Raw genomic sequence first — 14,474 nt, forward strand, 5'->3', positions numbered from 1 at the left:
TGAGCCATGACCTTTACCGTCAGGATTATTTGTCCCCAAGATTATGTCCCTTGTAGTACCCGACCTCTGAAACCTTCACCACGTTTCCCAGAGTGTCCGCGATGGGTCGCTGGGAATCACTCTGAATCTCAGAATCCTGAGAGAGAGAACCTGTTTTCTGCACGTCCAGGCAGAACTATGTCCTGCCTTTGCCCTCAGTGGCCTAAAAATGCCGCAGGGAGCTGAGGTTCAGGACGCGGTGTTTCCTGTCCATCCTGTGAATGAGGACCAACTAGAACGTAGCCTGCCCGGACCGCCTTTTTCAGGTGGTTCGTTTCGTGTCGAAAGACCCAAAATAGCCTGTTCGCCTTACTTAATAGGCACCTACTTCATTTATCATTAAAATTACATTAAAATTACAGCTCGCATTCTTCACAGTAGGCTGTTTAAAGTCAGAGCAGGCGCTGCCCGTCACTCGGCCGTTCGCTTGCCGTTGGCTTCCTCCCGACCGGCTCAGGTGTGCCTCGGAGAATCAAATCGCTACATCCTCTGTCCATTTCTCGATGAACCAAAAAAATTAATGAGCATAAGCTTGGTGTTGGAAAAATTTCCTCGTGATGCCAGTGCCCACTTTAAAAGTGTGACTGTTGGTGGGACAGTCTGTTCCCGCCACACTCGGCTGTGGTCGGGGGTGGCTGTGGTCGGGGGTCCCTGCGCAGGCCCGGCTCCCCGTACAGACGCGGATTGTGGTTGGGTTCCGTGTGGCTGGGCGTGCAGTCTGCAGACGTCCTCTTCCTGTTGACTCGCTTCGAGCGCGGCCACGCTCTCGACACGTGTCTCCCTCGTTTGTGGTCGTTTCTATGAAGCAGGTGTTGCGTCAAATTCAAACGGTACAGAGGGTGTGCGGGAAAGCCCTTTAGCGCGCCCACCCAGCGGCCGCTGATGTTACCTGCACTTGATGGTACCTTCCAGAAAGAAGGTGTCCGTGTGATTTCTCACACATCCACATGCGTGTGCGTACACGGACACCTGCACTCCCATCTGTCCGTCCGTCCTGCCACACCCGCACAGACGTCTGCCCCATGCTCTGGTCAGAATACAAGGCGCATGCTCCGTTGTCGCTCTGGCCATGGTGTGTGGGGGTGGCCTGGAAGCTCCGTACCTTGTAAAGGAGAAATGATGGGACTCCAGGCTGCACACACATCGCTGGGGAAGGGACCCGATGGGCGGGCAGACACGCTTGGGCGCGGAGGAAGGTATGGCACATGTGGAGGTAGCGTTCCCCGCCACACAGTGTATGACGGCCTACCTCAGCTTGTACCCTCTCAGCGAGAGCGTGTGCGCCAGCTCCCAGCGGCTGCAGGAGGTACAAAGGTGGTTTTTTTATTTTTCAGTTTATTTTTAGAGAATGTGCGTGTCTGGGGAGGGACAGAGGGAGAGAAAGAAAATCCCAAGTAGCACCCCTCTGAGCGCAAAGCCCGACACCCACAACCCTGAGGTCATGACTGGACCTGAAACCAAGAGCTGGGTGCTCAGCCGACTGTGCCACCAGGTGCCCCTAAAGATGACTTCTATGTTAATTTTCTTTTTAAAAAGATTTTACTTATTTGGCAGAGACACAGTGAGAGAGAGAACAGGTATTGGGGAGAGGGAGAAGAAGGCTTTCCCCCAAGCAGGGAGCCTGATTCTGGACTCGATCCCAGGACCCTGGAATCATGACATGAGCTGAAGGCAGACGCTTAACAGACTAAGCCCCGAGGCACTGCAATTAATTTTTATTATAGAAATAGCAAACACATTCCCCTTAAAAATTTACAGTGCTACATGTATGATTAGAGTTGGTTTATGTAAGATTTGTCAAGTTTGTACGTGTTTCTTTTCTCACACACACAGTTTGTCTTTGTGTTTGTATTTCTCTTTGTCTCTATCTCTGTATTTCTGTGTGTATCTGTCTCTGCATGTCTGTTTTTTATCTCTGTGTCTCTGTCTCTGTGTTTCTGTTCCTGTGTGTGTATCTCTGTCTCTACGTGTCTCTGTATGTCTCTCTGTATCTCTCAGTCTCTGTCTCTATGTGTGTGTCTTTGCATGTCTCTGTGTCTTTTTCTTTCCCCGTGTGTCTGTCTCCATCTCTCTCTGTGTAGGTCAACTCGACTGCCTGCTGCCTTGTTACCAGTCAGCGCCGCTGGCTGGGTTGGTTCTGTGCAGTCGGGCTTTGGCGTGTGTGTGTCTTCCCAAGCTGAAGTCGGCCCTGATCAGCCCCTGGGAGAGGTTATTTTGATGTAAAGCCAGCAGGATTCCCTTTTACTCCATTCGCTTGAATTATAAATGGACACGGATGCTGGCATCCTGGGAGGCGCCTGTGTGGAAGTGCCCGGTGTGGGGGTGGCAAGTCGCGCTGTGTGTGTGGTTTCTGGAGATGCCATTTCATGCGGGGTTTTGGTGTCCCTGCTCGCTGGCCTGGCCAAGGGGGCGGCCATCTTCCCAGGTGCTCCCTGGGGAGGTGAGCCTGTGGCTGTGGGCTGTGCCTCGTGTGCATGTGGCTCCGTCCACAGTGGCCCACTTTGATGGACTGTGGGCACAGGGTCAGGGGAGGCTGGCCTCTGGGAGGCCTCCTGGGGCTGCAGAGCCTCTGGTCTCCCAGGCCAGCCTCCCTGCGGGGTGGGGGCCTTGTCAGCCCCATTCTCCAGCCGGCTCAGACCCAGGCCTGTGGCGTGAGGACCAGGTTTGAACCCAGCTCTTCCTGCTTTGGCTTTTTGCTGTGGTGGTGAAGGTGGTCAGAGTCCCTCCCTGTGAAATACAGGTGACCCTGGTTTCTGCTGAACTGCGCACACCCACCATCAGCCTCCTAAGAGCTCACTGAGCTCTCCCTCCCAGGGTCCCAGGGTCCCAGGGTCCCAGGCTCAGGTGGGGGACGGGTGAGGTCCCTGTTTGTGGCCGGGGTGGATGCGGCTGGGCTTCCTTCAGAGGACTGTGTGAGGGACCCACCTGGGATCGTGGCACTGGTAGGGCTGGCCCCCGATGCCAGGCGGTGGTGGGGTGGGGCGCCAGGGCGTCTCTGGTTGGGTTCCAGCCCCCTCCCCCTGCCATCCTGGGATCGATGGTCTGGAGTGACACGCACTTACGACTCGGGGGGCCAGGGGACTTGACGTCGGCATTCCTGCGGCCCGTGTGGCTGTGGGGGTGTCTGCTCTGAACTGTGTCCTTGTGCTCCCCAGCGGACAGCACCTTCGACAGCGGCCAGGGCTCCACGGTGTACTCGGACTCGCAGAGCAGCCAGCAGAGTGTGGTGCTGGGCTCGCTGGCGGACGCGGCACCGCCGCCCGTCCAGTGTGTGTGCAGCCCCCCCGTGAGCGTCAGCGTCAGCGACGGCCCCGTCCTGCCCTACAGCCTGCCCTCGCTGGGGACCTACCAGCAGCCTGCCGCGGTGAGTTGGCCCGCCCCCCGGGCCCCACGCCCCCCGGGCCCCGCGTCCCATAGACCCCACGTCCCACAGGCTCTTTGGGCTGCAGCGGCCTGTGGTCAGGCCCCCGAGAAGGCCGTCCTTGGGGGTCACTGCAGGCTGCAACAGGTAGGAGACCAGGAACGCAGAGCCCAAGGGAGAGCCGGGCCTCAGAGCTGTGACAGAGCCAGCAGGGTTTCATCCTGTGGCCGGGCCGGGGCCGCAGAGGAACGTTCAGGCGTGTCCACCCCTGGAGGTGTTCAGTGTCTCCTGGCCGCTCTCCACCCGACAGCACGTGGCCACTGAATGTTGGAAGCAGGAGAGCATCGGGATTGTGGGAAATGGTTCAGTGACATTTGAAAAACCCAAGGGGTGGTTCGTGAGGAGCCGCCCTGGGGCAGGGGACCCAGATGGAGCTAGGCCAGGGGTCGCGTGCAGGGGTCGCGCCTCAGAGCCCGTGCTCATCCCAGAGGAAACATGTTCCCTGTTCCCTGGTCCCAGGAGGCTTGCCGCGGAGCGCTGGCCCTGAGTGAGCGGTGGAGTGTCCGGAGGGACAGTGAGGCCCCCAGGCCCCTTCCCGTCCTGGCGCTGCCCGAGCCCCGTCCCTGTCCCCTAGGGCTGGCCAGTCCCCCAGGAAGAACAGCCAGTGCCCTTGCCTCTGCGGGTGGCCCAGACTCATTTCTCGCTGCTATTTGTAGCTTTGCTGGTTTCATGAGATGAAACAAGACACGTTTTAAATGGTGGGAGGAACTTGTTTAGGAAAAGGCAGATTTTCACCCCAGATCGAGGCTGGTTGGCCTTGAGTGGCCAGTCCCAGGGCAGAGCAGGAATGTTTCACTGGTCCTTCATTGCTCCTGGGTGCAAGGTCAGGGCTTCCCTGGCCGCTGTGTACCCTCTGCTCAGGCCCTCGTGGTGCCGGGCAGGGGACACCCCACATGGGTGAGGCCAGAGCACTCTGTCCCATGTCCCTGCCTGTTTACAGGCAGTTCCCTGGGATAGACGGGGGTGGGGAATGCCCTGGGGATACCTGCCATTCCCTCTCCCCACTGCCGGGGGGAACCGGGGGAGGTGTCGGCCACCAGCCACTCTGAGGCCTCTGGGCTCCTGAGCTACTGCCTCCCTCTGGGCCTGGGGCTGCGGCTCCTGTGCTGTGGTCTCAGAGAAATGTCCCTCCCTGTGCTGTTCTTGTAGAGCACCTACTGTGAAGGGTGAAGGAAGGAAGGTCTCAGCTCCCAGAAAACCAGGGGCCTCCCCGGGTCGGCATGGAGGCCTGGGCCTGCTGCCCCACATGCCCTCCCCATGTTCAAACCCGCTTCCTCTGTGGCCCCACTATTTCCAGGTCTACCCCAGAAAGAGGTCTTGCCTGTAAAGACCTCAGTCTGTATCGGCAGGATCAGGATTCTGGAGAACAGAGCCCGGCCCCCTCATTAACCCCAAAGTGAACACGTTTAGTCAGTTCCTTGATAGCATCCACCATCCAGTGCTCAGATCGCGGCCTCTTGCTTGCGCAGTGTCCGCGCTGCCATAGGTAGCAAGGACTCGTGTCTGCCGCCCAGTCCTCCTGGTGGCCGCACTGCCGGGCATCCCGCCTCTGTTCCCCTCTGTTCACATTTTTCTGTGTGCTGTTTGTGACGCATCTGCGAGCGCGTGTTTTATCCAGACCTAGAGACGGAAAGCAAGTGCATCTGTATCTCTCTCCCACCGATGGTTGTAACCAGTGTCCCTCCCTGGTTCTGCAAATTCCCTTAGGCCATTTTTTTAAATGATTGCGTTATATGCCACAGAACTGAAGTTCCAGAACATTCCTTGGTTGGAGTAGTGGCCAATCTCAGGGGCCTCCCCATCTCACTTTGTGCCTAGGGAAGAGTCCCTGTTAGGGTGACAGGCATGGGGAATGAGGGACGGGCCCCTGCAGCTGTGGAGCGCAAGCTGGGTGGGGGCCTTCGGGCAGCTGGTAAGCCGGTCGTCCGACCTCTCTGCAGCCGGGCCTGCCAGTGGCCTCCGTCCCACCCCCAGCCCGCCCTCCGCTCCCTCAGCAGCATTTCCCGGAGCCGGCCATGAGCTTTGCCCCCGTGCCGACGGGCCCAGGCCAGCCTGTGCCCCCTGGCCACCAGGTAAGTGTGGGCTGCCCCTGCCCGGCCCCATCATAGGTGCCTCAGTTTCTCCCGCTCTGGGTGGGTGACAGGGTCTGCTGGCCCAGGCCCCTTTTGCCTCTTCTCTGCGGCTCCCCGGGGCCTGCGGTGCAGATGGGAGTGGGGCCCCTGGGTCCACAGCATGTGGAAGGGCACTAGTCGCGCAGAGGGATTCCCTCGGATCGGTGTGTCTCGGGGTCCAGGCTGGGTGTGTGTGTGTGCGTGTGTGTGTGGGAGTCGATTTTCTCCATCATGTGTAAGCACGTGGTCGGAGGGGGTGTCTCAGCAGGACGCTGGTCTGAGAGAAGCCCCCCCTCTCCCCAGCCTCCCCCGCTGGCCCAGCCGGCGCCCCTGCCACCTGTCCTGGCCCCACCATCCGTGGGCCCTCTCCCGCCGGTGCCCCCCCATCTGCCTCCCTACCTAGCTCCGACGTCCCAGGTGGTGGCCCCCACACAGCTGAAGCCCCTCCAGATGCCAGCAGCGTCTCTGCAGCCGCTGTCTCAAGTGCCTGCTCAGGTACGTCCCGCCCCGCCCCTGCCCCTCGCGTCTCCCGTCTGTCTGGTCCCTCTCCGGCCTCTGTGCTGCAGATGCTCCTGGGCTTGTGGGTCAGGACCGCTCCCTGGGGACGGGGTGGCTGTGTCCACCTGCCCTTGGCATCTCCCGGGGATGTCCAGGTCAGGGAGAGGTTTGGTCCAGGGTCAGGGCCAGGGAGGAGCAGGGCGCTACAGCCACCGTCTGTCCCAGCGTCCGCCAAGCCGTGCTGACTGTCCTCCTGGGATGTCTATGGCTTCGGGTGACGGGTGACACTAGATGGCGTGTGGTACCCGGGAGCCGTCTCCCAGGCTGACGCCATCCACGGCTTTCATCTCATGGGTCCTTCCGACTGTGGACCCTGGCAGGACACAGCCACAACGTGCCTCCTCGTGTAGGAGATGTGAGTGTCCTGAAGTTTGTGGACACCACCCAGAAGCTTCCTATCACCGGGCCTCGCCCTATCACAGCCACATCGGGTTGTGTTCACTGTCTCGCTGAGTCCCTGCTTGCTCTCCGGTACACAGACGTTGGCTTATGGACCGTGACTGATTTGTAATTGTGCAAAGGCGCACGTCTCGTGAGGACGCTCATGCGCCGGCCACCAGAAGGGGTTAAAGAGGATCGCTGGAGACTCTGGAATGTCAGACATGCTCCCTCCAGGAATCAGATGCTGGGGGTCTCCAGGATGGAGGACCAGGCATGGAAGGTTCCAGAGCTCCACTGTGGGAGAGGCCTGCTCCCCAGGCCCCACAGCACGGGGGCATAGCCTCCACGCATGGGGGCTCAAGGCCATGCTTACCCTGACACAGACCGCCACAGGATTTGGTCTCTGTGTGTGTGTGTTTGGATCTTTGGGGCCAATCTGGAGACTCGGACGGTCCCGGCTCCCCGAATGAAAACATGCCAGAGCCGCGGAGCTGCTGCTCCCTGCTCTGACCCTTTGGACTTCAGCCACTGGTTGTCTTGGTAGACACCCGTCAGCACAGGAGAGACGGCAGCGTTGTGGCCCTTCTGTGGCATTGGGGGGTTCTCCAAGGTCCTCTTTGAACCGGGTTTGTGGTCCGATTCCTTCCGGCAGCGTGGGTGTGCCATGGGTGGGATGGAGCCCTGGTGATGCTGAGGTGTTCCCGTGTCTTTCAGGTGCCTCCGCTTCCTGTGGGGCCCCCCGTTGTGCCCCCCGTTGCGCCCCTGGCCTCCATCGACAGCCTCCCCGCAGCTCTCCCCGACCTGCCGGCCGCCAGCGGGCCCACCGTGCCCGCCCCCTCACAGTATTTCTCTCCCGCCGTCATCTTGCCCAGCCTCCCGCTCGGCGCGGCCGCTGCCCCCCTACCCGCGTCGCCAGCCCTGCCTCTGCAGGCCGTCAAGCTGCCCCACCCCGCTGGGGCGCCAGTGGCGGTGCCGTGCCGGACCATTGTGCCAAACGTGGCTGCCACCGCCACCGCTATCCCTCTGCTGGCCGTGGCGCCGCAGGGTGTGGCCGCCCTGTCCATTCACCCTGCCGCCGTGGCCCAGCTCCCGGCCCAGCCCGTGTACCCGGCGGCCTTCCCGCAGATGGTGCCCAGCGACATCCCACCATCTCCCCTCCACGTGGCGCAGACCGTGCGGGCCGCCCCTCCGCAGCCGGCGCCCCCCACCCTGCCACAGCCCCACCAGCCTGGCCTCATCCGCCCTCCTGAGCAGGCTGCTCCGGCCAGTGGGGCGGGAAGCCAGGTAATCCAGCTGCCATGTCGGGCCTGCCCTCTGGGTGCCGGCAGATGTCTCTGGCATCTAAGTCTAAGGCGTGAGATCCGGGGGGCAGGGGGTGGGGAGAGTAGGCAGCTGTGGTCCTCGGCTGTGGCTTCTCTGGAGTGTGTAGGGGGTTGGCCTCCTCCAGAGCTGTGGGAACGGGCGTGACCAAGGATTCCGCCATCGGGCCCATCCGAGGGTCAGTTGCAGCCGCTCGTGGTGGGGGGGGTGCCTGGCCGTGGTGGGGGGCATGACCGGCTGTGCAGGGCATTGCGGCACCGGCCCTCCCTTGGTGGGGGGGGTCTGGCGGCCTCGGCATGGTGATGTCTGCTCCGGTGTGGGCTCAGCAGCCAGGCAGTGAGGCCGACCGGGCTCTGTGGGGCACAGAGCAGGCAAGGATGATGTCCAGGGTCAGGTGGGACTTTGGGCTGCTTGTCATGCTGACAGTGACGGGATGAGGGTCACAGGCCCTGCTGGATGGGCAGGCCTCCCCAGGGCTCCACACACCTGTAAGCCCATGCATGGTTTCGAGCTCCAGGGCTGTTTCCCAATCTCGCATAAGGAGAAGAGCTGGAGGGGGGCCATCCCACCTGGCCCCATGCCCCACCTTGCAGCCTGTTACCTGGGGCCTCTCACTTGGGGCCCCCCTACCTTGCACCCTGTTTTGTAGGGCCTCCCACCCGGGCCCCCCCACTTTGCACTGTGTTTCCTGGGGGCCTCTCACCTGGGGCCCCTTGAACCTTGCAGCCTGGTTCCTAAGGCCTCTTACTTGGGGGTCCCCCCACCTGGCTCTAAGCCTCAGCCACTGTGTGCAAGCAGTAAGCCCGTGGCCTTCCGAGCTTGGACTGCTCTCCTTTGTGGTGGGACCAGTAGCTGCCTTGAGGCTTCGTGGTGGAGAGCCATCCCCAGAGCATGTGGAGGTTCCGGGTGTCATTCTGCGCTGATCCTTCTGGATCTGGTCTGGAACAAGACTCCTGTGCTGAGAGCACACGGGCTCTCTGGGCTGCTGACGCTCAGCGTCTGATTCCGGAAGGGATTGGTACTTGGTGAAGGGAGGGGTCGTCTGGGTTGACGACCAGGTATGAGGGGGCGCCGCAGTCTGGCACGGGGCCGTACAAGCACATGCCAGGTCTGTCACTCGGGCTAGCCTGGGTTAGGTGCACAGGGTTGCTTGCCCAGGCAGCGGCTGGAGGAGGCGTGGTGTGCTCAGAGGTTGTTGGTCAGGCCTGGCGGCCTCCCCACCCTCTGTGGCTTATTGACACACTGGGCCGGCCGCCTCACGGGCTTCCCTATGCTGAGAGCAGACGCCCCTGAACACAGCAGCTGGGGGTCCTTCCAGGGCAGACAGGCTGCTGGGCTGCGGCGCCCTGGTGCTGAGCCGTCCCCCCAGCAGGGCCGACAGCAGACCTTCCCATTCCTGACCTTGTCCCGGAGCTGGGGCTGGATGGAGGCTCCCGCTCATCCACGCGGGGACCCGCCTGCCGCCTGTCTCAACCATCCCACCAGGAGCTTTCACAGAAGGGACTGTGAGGAGCCAGCCCACGGATGGCCGGTCCCCGGTCCCGGTCCCTCTCCTACGTGGCTGACAGGGCTGGGAAAGGACGCAGCGTGGGGGTCAGGCCCCTCGGGTGGCAGCGGAGAGCCGTATTTGGTGCTAGGTACATGCCGGCTCTAGAGCCCCAGCTGGCCTCAGCTACGGGTTCATTAACGAAGCGTGGTTTTAGGTTTGCTTGGATGCGAATAGGGACCTGAGGGTTTCTGCGGAGTCCGTGTAGCTACACGCTCAGGCTGGGGTGGACTGGAGCGGGACAGCCGGTGTGCTCGCCCGCCTTGGTCCAGGACCCTTGGCACAGGCGTGGCTGGCCCTCCGACTTGCATCCCTGTCCCCTGTGCCTCCAGATCCTACTTGGCCACCCGCCTGCATACGCTGCTGAGGTCGCCGCCCAGGTCCCCATGGCGCCTGCGCCGGCCGCCGTCCTCTCCCCACCTTTGCCGGAGGTGTTGCCGCCTGCTGTCCCTGAGGTGCCTCAGCTCCCCAGCTCTCTGGCCCCTGCAGTGGTGGTGGCACCTCAGAGCCTGCCCGTCCAGACCGCGCCACTCCTGCCACCTGCTACCCAGCCACCGCCGCCCTCCGGGCCCGGGATTGCCAGCCCCTGCCCAGCTGTGCAGCTAACGGTGGAGCCAGCGCCAGAGGTGTGTGCCCCTGCCCTCCGGGCTCAGCCCCTGACACCTGACCCCAGTGGCCCCCTGTGTGGTGACGTCACAGCTCTAAAAGCCACCGTGCACTCAGGAAGGCAGAAGTGTGTGCCCTGGGACGGCTGTTTTAACTGTTCTCTTCTGTCGGACACATTACCTTTCCTTGAAGGCATCTGGCTAGAGACCACGGTGTTTACACGTGGATTTGCAGGGCCTTCCCTTGGGGGCGGTGGAAGGCCTGTGGCAAGTGTCCCTGGCCCTGTGTGCTCCCCACGGGGAAGATCAAAGTGGGGTAGCATACTGGCCAAGAAGAGGGGAGGATTTCGACTTTTAGGACCTGCACGAGATAAAAACCCTTATGCCTGCCTCGTGTGGTTGGCTTTCTGGGCTGGGGACAGCAGCTGTCTGAGGGGGACAGGAGGCTGGGTGCTGCTGTGCCGTGGTGACCTGTCGTCCCATCTACGGTTCTGTTGCAGGAGCAGGCCTCCCAGGACAAGCAGCCCGGCCCCCCACAGAGCTGTGAGAGGTAACGGCTATTGGCCCCTGGGGACAGTGGAGGTGGCCACAGGCTCACAGTCCGCTCAGCCCACCCACTGCGACCTCACACAGACCCCACCCATCTTCTCTTCATGAGTCAGGCCCTCTAGATGCATTTCCAAGCCTGACTTGGTCCCCTGGGGTCTGGCTGTCATGTGCTCCCTCTGTGTCCTGAGTCCTGGTGCCTGTTTGTGGTGACCAGGATGTTCTAGAAGGGAGAGGCAGTGGACAAAGAGTCAGCAGGCCTGGGGGCCTGGGGAGGCTGGGAGAGCAGGGCAGAGTATGGCCCAACCCTGCAGACCCCCAGCACTGTGGCCGCCTGTCCTCTCTTGGTCACCGAACACGTCAGCCGGGGATGGACTGGATGTAGGAAATGGCTGTTTCCCAGTGCGCTGGCTCCAAATTCGGTGCAAATCCTTCTCAACCCTGCAGTAGTCCCAGGGGGTTGTCCAGCTTTCATTGCCGTTACACAGATGGGGAAACTGAGGCACAGGGGAGTATTTTTCCTGATTTTGTCATTTGCTACGACCCTGTGGGGCCTGGGTCACTGGTCAGGATTCAGGCCAAAGGTCCCAGGTCAGACCGTGCTTGAGTTCCCATGACCCCAGTGCCACCCAAGACAGAATAGCAGGGGTATGGGGCCCTGAAGGTGGGGTCAGGGCTGGCTCCGGGCCCTCCAGGTTTTCTGGCTGTTTCCTGAAAAACCAAGCTTCCCACGTGAGGCTGGTCTGCAGGTTGCTGTCACATTCTCGGTTTTCACACAGCTACGGAGGTTCTGATGTCACCTCTGGCAGAGAGATGAGTGACAGCTGTGAGGGTGCGTTCGGCGGGGGGAGGCTGGAAGGCAAGGCCGCCCGGAAACATCACCGCCGGTCGACGCGCGCGCGCTCCCGCCAGGAGAGAGCCAGCCGCCCCCGGCTGACCATCCTGAACGTGAGTGGCCCGGCAGGGAGGGCCCGCAGGCGTAGGGCTCCCCGGACGCGGCCTGCTCCTGGTCTCACCACCTGAGTGTCCCGTAGGTGTGCAACACGGGTGACAAGATGGTGGAGTGCCAGCTGGAGACACACAACCACAAGATGGTGACATTCAAGTTTGACCTGGATGGGGACGCACCTGATGAGATCGCCACCTACATGGTGAGGCTGGGTGGCTTCCTGGGTCAGCAAGGCCGTCTCCCCCTGTCCGTGGGGCACACGACTGCCGGCCTTCCCCGGCCCCTGGCCCCTGGCTCTCTGCAGAGCTGGCCCCCCCGGCTGGGGCTTCCTCAGGCTGAGTGCGGAGCACACATGAGGCAGACCCGTCAGGGACGACCTGGCGCATGCCCCTGCCCGTGGCGCGTCCCCCAGCAGGACTGCCTGTGCTGTTGCAGGTGGAGCACAACTTCATCCTGCAGGCTGAGCGGGAGACGTTCATTGAACAGATGAAAGACGTCATGGACAAGGCAGAGGACATGCTCAGTGAGGACACAGACATTGACCGTGGCTCCGACCCGGGGATGAGCCCACCGCATCTCAGCACCTGCGGCCTGGGTACCGGGGAGGTGAGTCCCGGGTGTGGGGTTCCAAAAGGGTCAGGGCTGGCTAATGCCCCGGGCCTGCCGGAGGCGGCTGCGGGTCACACAGTGTCAGGTGAGGCGGCCGGGGGGTGGGGGGGTGAGCGCCTTCAGTTCAGTTGGAAACGTCTGAGCTTCAGAGGCCCCTCGGGTGTTGTGAGGCCACAGTGTGTTTGGCAGCACGTCCTGTTTCACGTGGTCTGCTGACTTCTGACCCTTTGCCTCCACCAGGAGAGCCGCCAGTCCCAAGCAAACGCCCCTGTGTATCAGCAGAACGGTACGTGTGCCTTCCGGGCCCGCCTGCCCGCCAGACCCACTCTGGAGGAGGCATCTCCATCCCCATGCTTCCCGTGTCTCTTAGTAGGCATTCCGTCAGACCCCGCTGCGCGTGTCGTGAAGGGGTCTGGCCGTCACACAGTTGGGGGGGGGCGGGGGTTGCTGCACTATGGGGTGAGCATCTCCCCAGGCGTGGGGAGGGCCGCTGTGAGGGGCTGGGTCTGGCGCTGGTGGGGCCGAGCATGCCGGGGACTCCCCGCTGCCTCCTGTTGTCCCGGCTGGCGTCACCCCTTCGCCGACGGCACTGCAGGCATCCCAGGAGCTCACCCCATGTTTGGGGGGTGTTGTGTGAGCCCCAGGCTGCCAATAGCCTGAGTGGGCTGCACATGCCCCACCCCCCACAACTGACTTGAGTTCCCCAGACAGGTCTGGTGCTGATGGTGAGGGGTTCCATTGGCCATGGGAGAAATTCACTGGTCTCTCCTGCTGTTTTGGTCCCGCTCCGTAGTCCTGCACACAGGGAAGAGGTGGTTTATCATCTGCCCCGTGGCTGAGCACCCAGCGGCAGAGGCCCCGGAATCCTCACCTCCCCTTCCTCCGAGCTCCGTGCAGCCAGAAGCCAGCCCAGGTAGGAGCAGCTAGAAGTTCCAAGCCTTTCTCCCCTGTAACTTGGGATGCTGGCGCCCCCGGCCCAGTCACCCTGCAGCCCAGAGTAGCCTGTGGACCCCATCACATCTGCATCCGTAGCCTGGTTTTCCACCTGATGAGCCCCGTCAGGGTGGTGCTCGGCTTGAGCCAGTCCTTACCTTCCTGGTGCAGGTGGCCCACCCGGGCTGCTCAGGTGTGCGCTGGGAGAGCTTTGCCCTCGCTGTCACTGGTGTGGGCGTGTGGCTCCCACATCTCACTCCTTCCCACTGTGTGACCCACCTGCAGCGACCTGATCCTTCTGGCTCCACTTGCTCTGGAGGGTGGGGTGGGAAAGTCCCTTTCAGTGCCAATACTCTGATTTTAAAAGGTCCCTGAGGAAATCCGCCCGATAATGATGTGCCCCCATGTGCACAGACGCTAGCAAGCTTGCCCTTGGGGCTGTCGCTTAAATCCTGATTCTTTGGTCCTTTGGGAGGCTGAAAATAGTCGCTTGAACAGATTCTGGGTTTAATTCCCTGTAAGCTGGCAGGAAAAAGTTGCCAATTATGTAACTTGACCTAACTTTGTGGCACATTTGTGAAAAATATTTGTGAATCATTTTTCGTTTTGTATTATGTGTTTCCCATGACTGCCGTCATGCTTTTAGAGGTTTTTCCTATGGGGAAAGGGTCATCCTAGTAAGAAAATCCCAGCGGAGCCAAGAACAGGTCTGGTGACCTCAGATGAAGGGTCAGGTCCAACCTGGGTGAAGGATCAGGGGGGCAGCAGCATCGTCTGCAGAGGCTCCGTTTGCAGTAAGAGCGCACTCAACTGCTACGTCTTGACTTTAATGCATACACACATGGTTAACTGAGGGGAGAAAGACCCTTCTAGACATAAAGCTGATTTTCGGTGTGTGGCAGGGATTCACGGGACGTGCCCAAGGTAAGCCCTAGTTCCTTCTTCTGTGCACTGATCTCAAGAAACTTTTGGGAATCTGTTTATTTAAAAAAAAAAAAAAAAAAAGGCGTGGGTGGGGAGTTAGCTACTTCCAAGGATGGCAGATCTGTTCATTTGGGTGAACCATTCACTGAGGGTGACCAGAGAAGCGGGATGAATTATAAAGATCGTCGGCTTGAAGGTATTTGAGCGTCTCAAGACCGTGCAGATCAGGCCGGGGCCCAGGGTGGGATGGAGACCAGGGAGCCCGATGCTAGTTCGGTTCCCCTGGGGGCAGCTCCCGTTCCTGTAGGGTGACTGAGAGGCTGAGCACTGAAGCTTCTGCAGTTCAACAGCCCAGAGAAAAGGGGTGGAGTCCTGCTGGCAGAGTGACAGGACAGGCAGAGAGATGCCTGCTTTGGGGTGATCTTAGGGCGGCTTCTGTGTGCCCAGGCAGGAGCACTCTGGTCCTTCCTGCAGGAAGACAGCACCACTTTGGACCTCACAGTTGTACAGCTTTATGAACACACTATTTGAC

At 61.1% G+C, this 14,474-nt stretch overlaps 1 protein-coding gene across 12 annotated transcripts in view; it reads left to right on the forward strand.

Annotated features, from left to right (window-relative positions):
- WNK2 (WNK lysine deficient protein kinase 2) overlaps window positions 1-14,474 on the forward strand; it is a 117,288-nt gene that overhangs the window by 44,117 nt on the left and 58,697 nt on the right. For 11 of the 12 annotated variants that reach the window (XM_059141262.1, XM_059141261.1, XM_059141266.1 and 8 more), the window contains 11 exons: window positions 3,195-3,403; window positions 5,401-5,532; window positions 5,875-6,066; window positions 7,225-7,794; window positions 9,709-10,002; window positions 10,482-10,531; window positions 11,307-11,475; window positions 11,562-11,678; window positions 11,912-12,082; window positions 12,326-12,371; window positions 12,879-12,998. In XM_059141262.1, the coding sequence (XP_058997245.1) occupies window positions 3,195-3,403; window positions 5,401-5,532; window positions 5,875-6,066; window positions 7,225-7,794; window positions 9,709-10,002; window positions 10,482-10,531; window positions 11,307-11,475; window positions 11,562-11,678; window positions 11,912-12,082; window positions 12,326-12,371; window positions 12,879-12,998 (2,070 nt within the window). The remainder of the gene's footprint in view (window positions 1-3,194; window positions 3,404-5,400; window positions 5,533-5,874; window positions 6,067-7,224; window positions 7,795-9,708; window positions 10,003-10,481; window positions 10,532-11,306; window positions 11,476-11,561; window positions 11,679-11,911; window positions 12,083-12,325; window positions 12,372-12,878; window positions 12,999-14,474) is intronic. The other variant, XM_059141258.1, reaches the window with a different exon arrangement.

The sequence above is a fragment of the Mustela lutreola genome, chromosome 12 (assembly GCF_030435805.1).
Source record: "Mustela lutreola isolate mMusLut2 chromosome 12, mMusLut2.pri, whole genome shotgun sequence".
Taxonomy (NCBI): Eukaryota; Metazoa; Chordata; class Mammalia; order Carnivora; family Mustelidae; genus Mustela; species Mustela lutreola.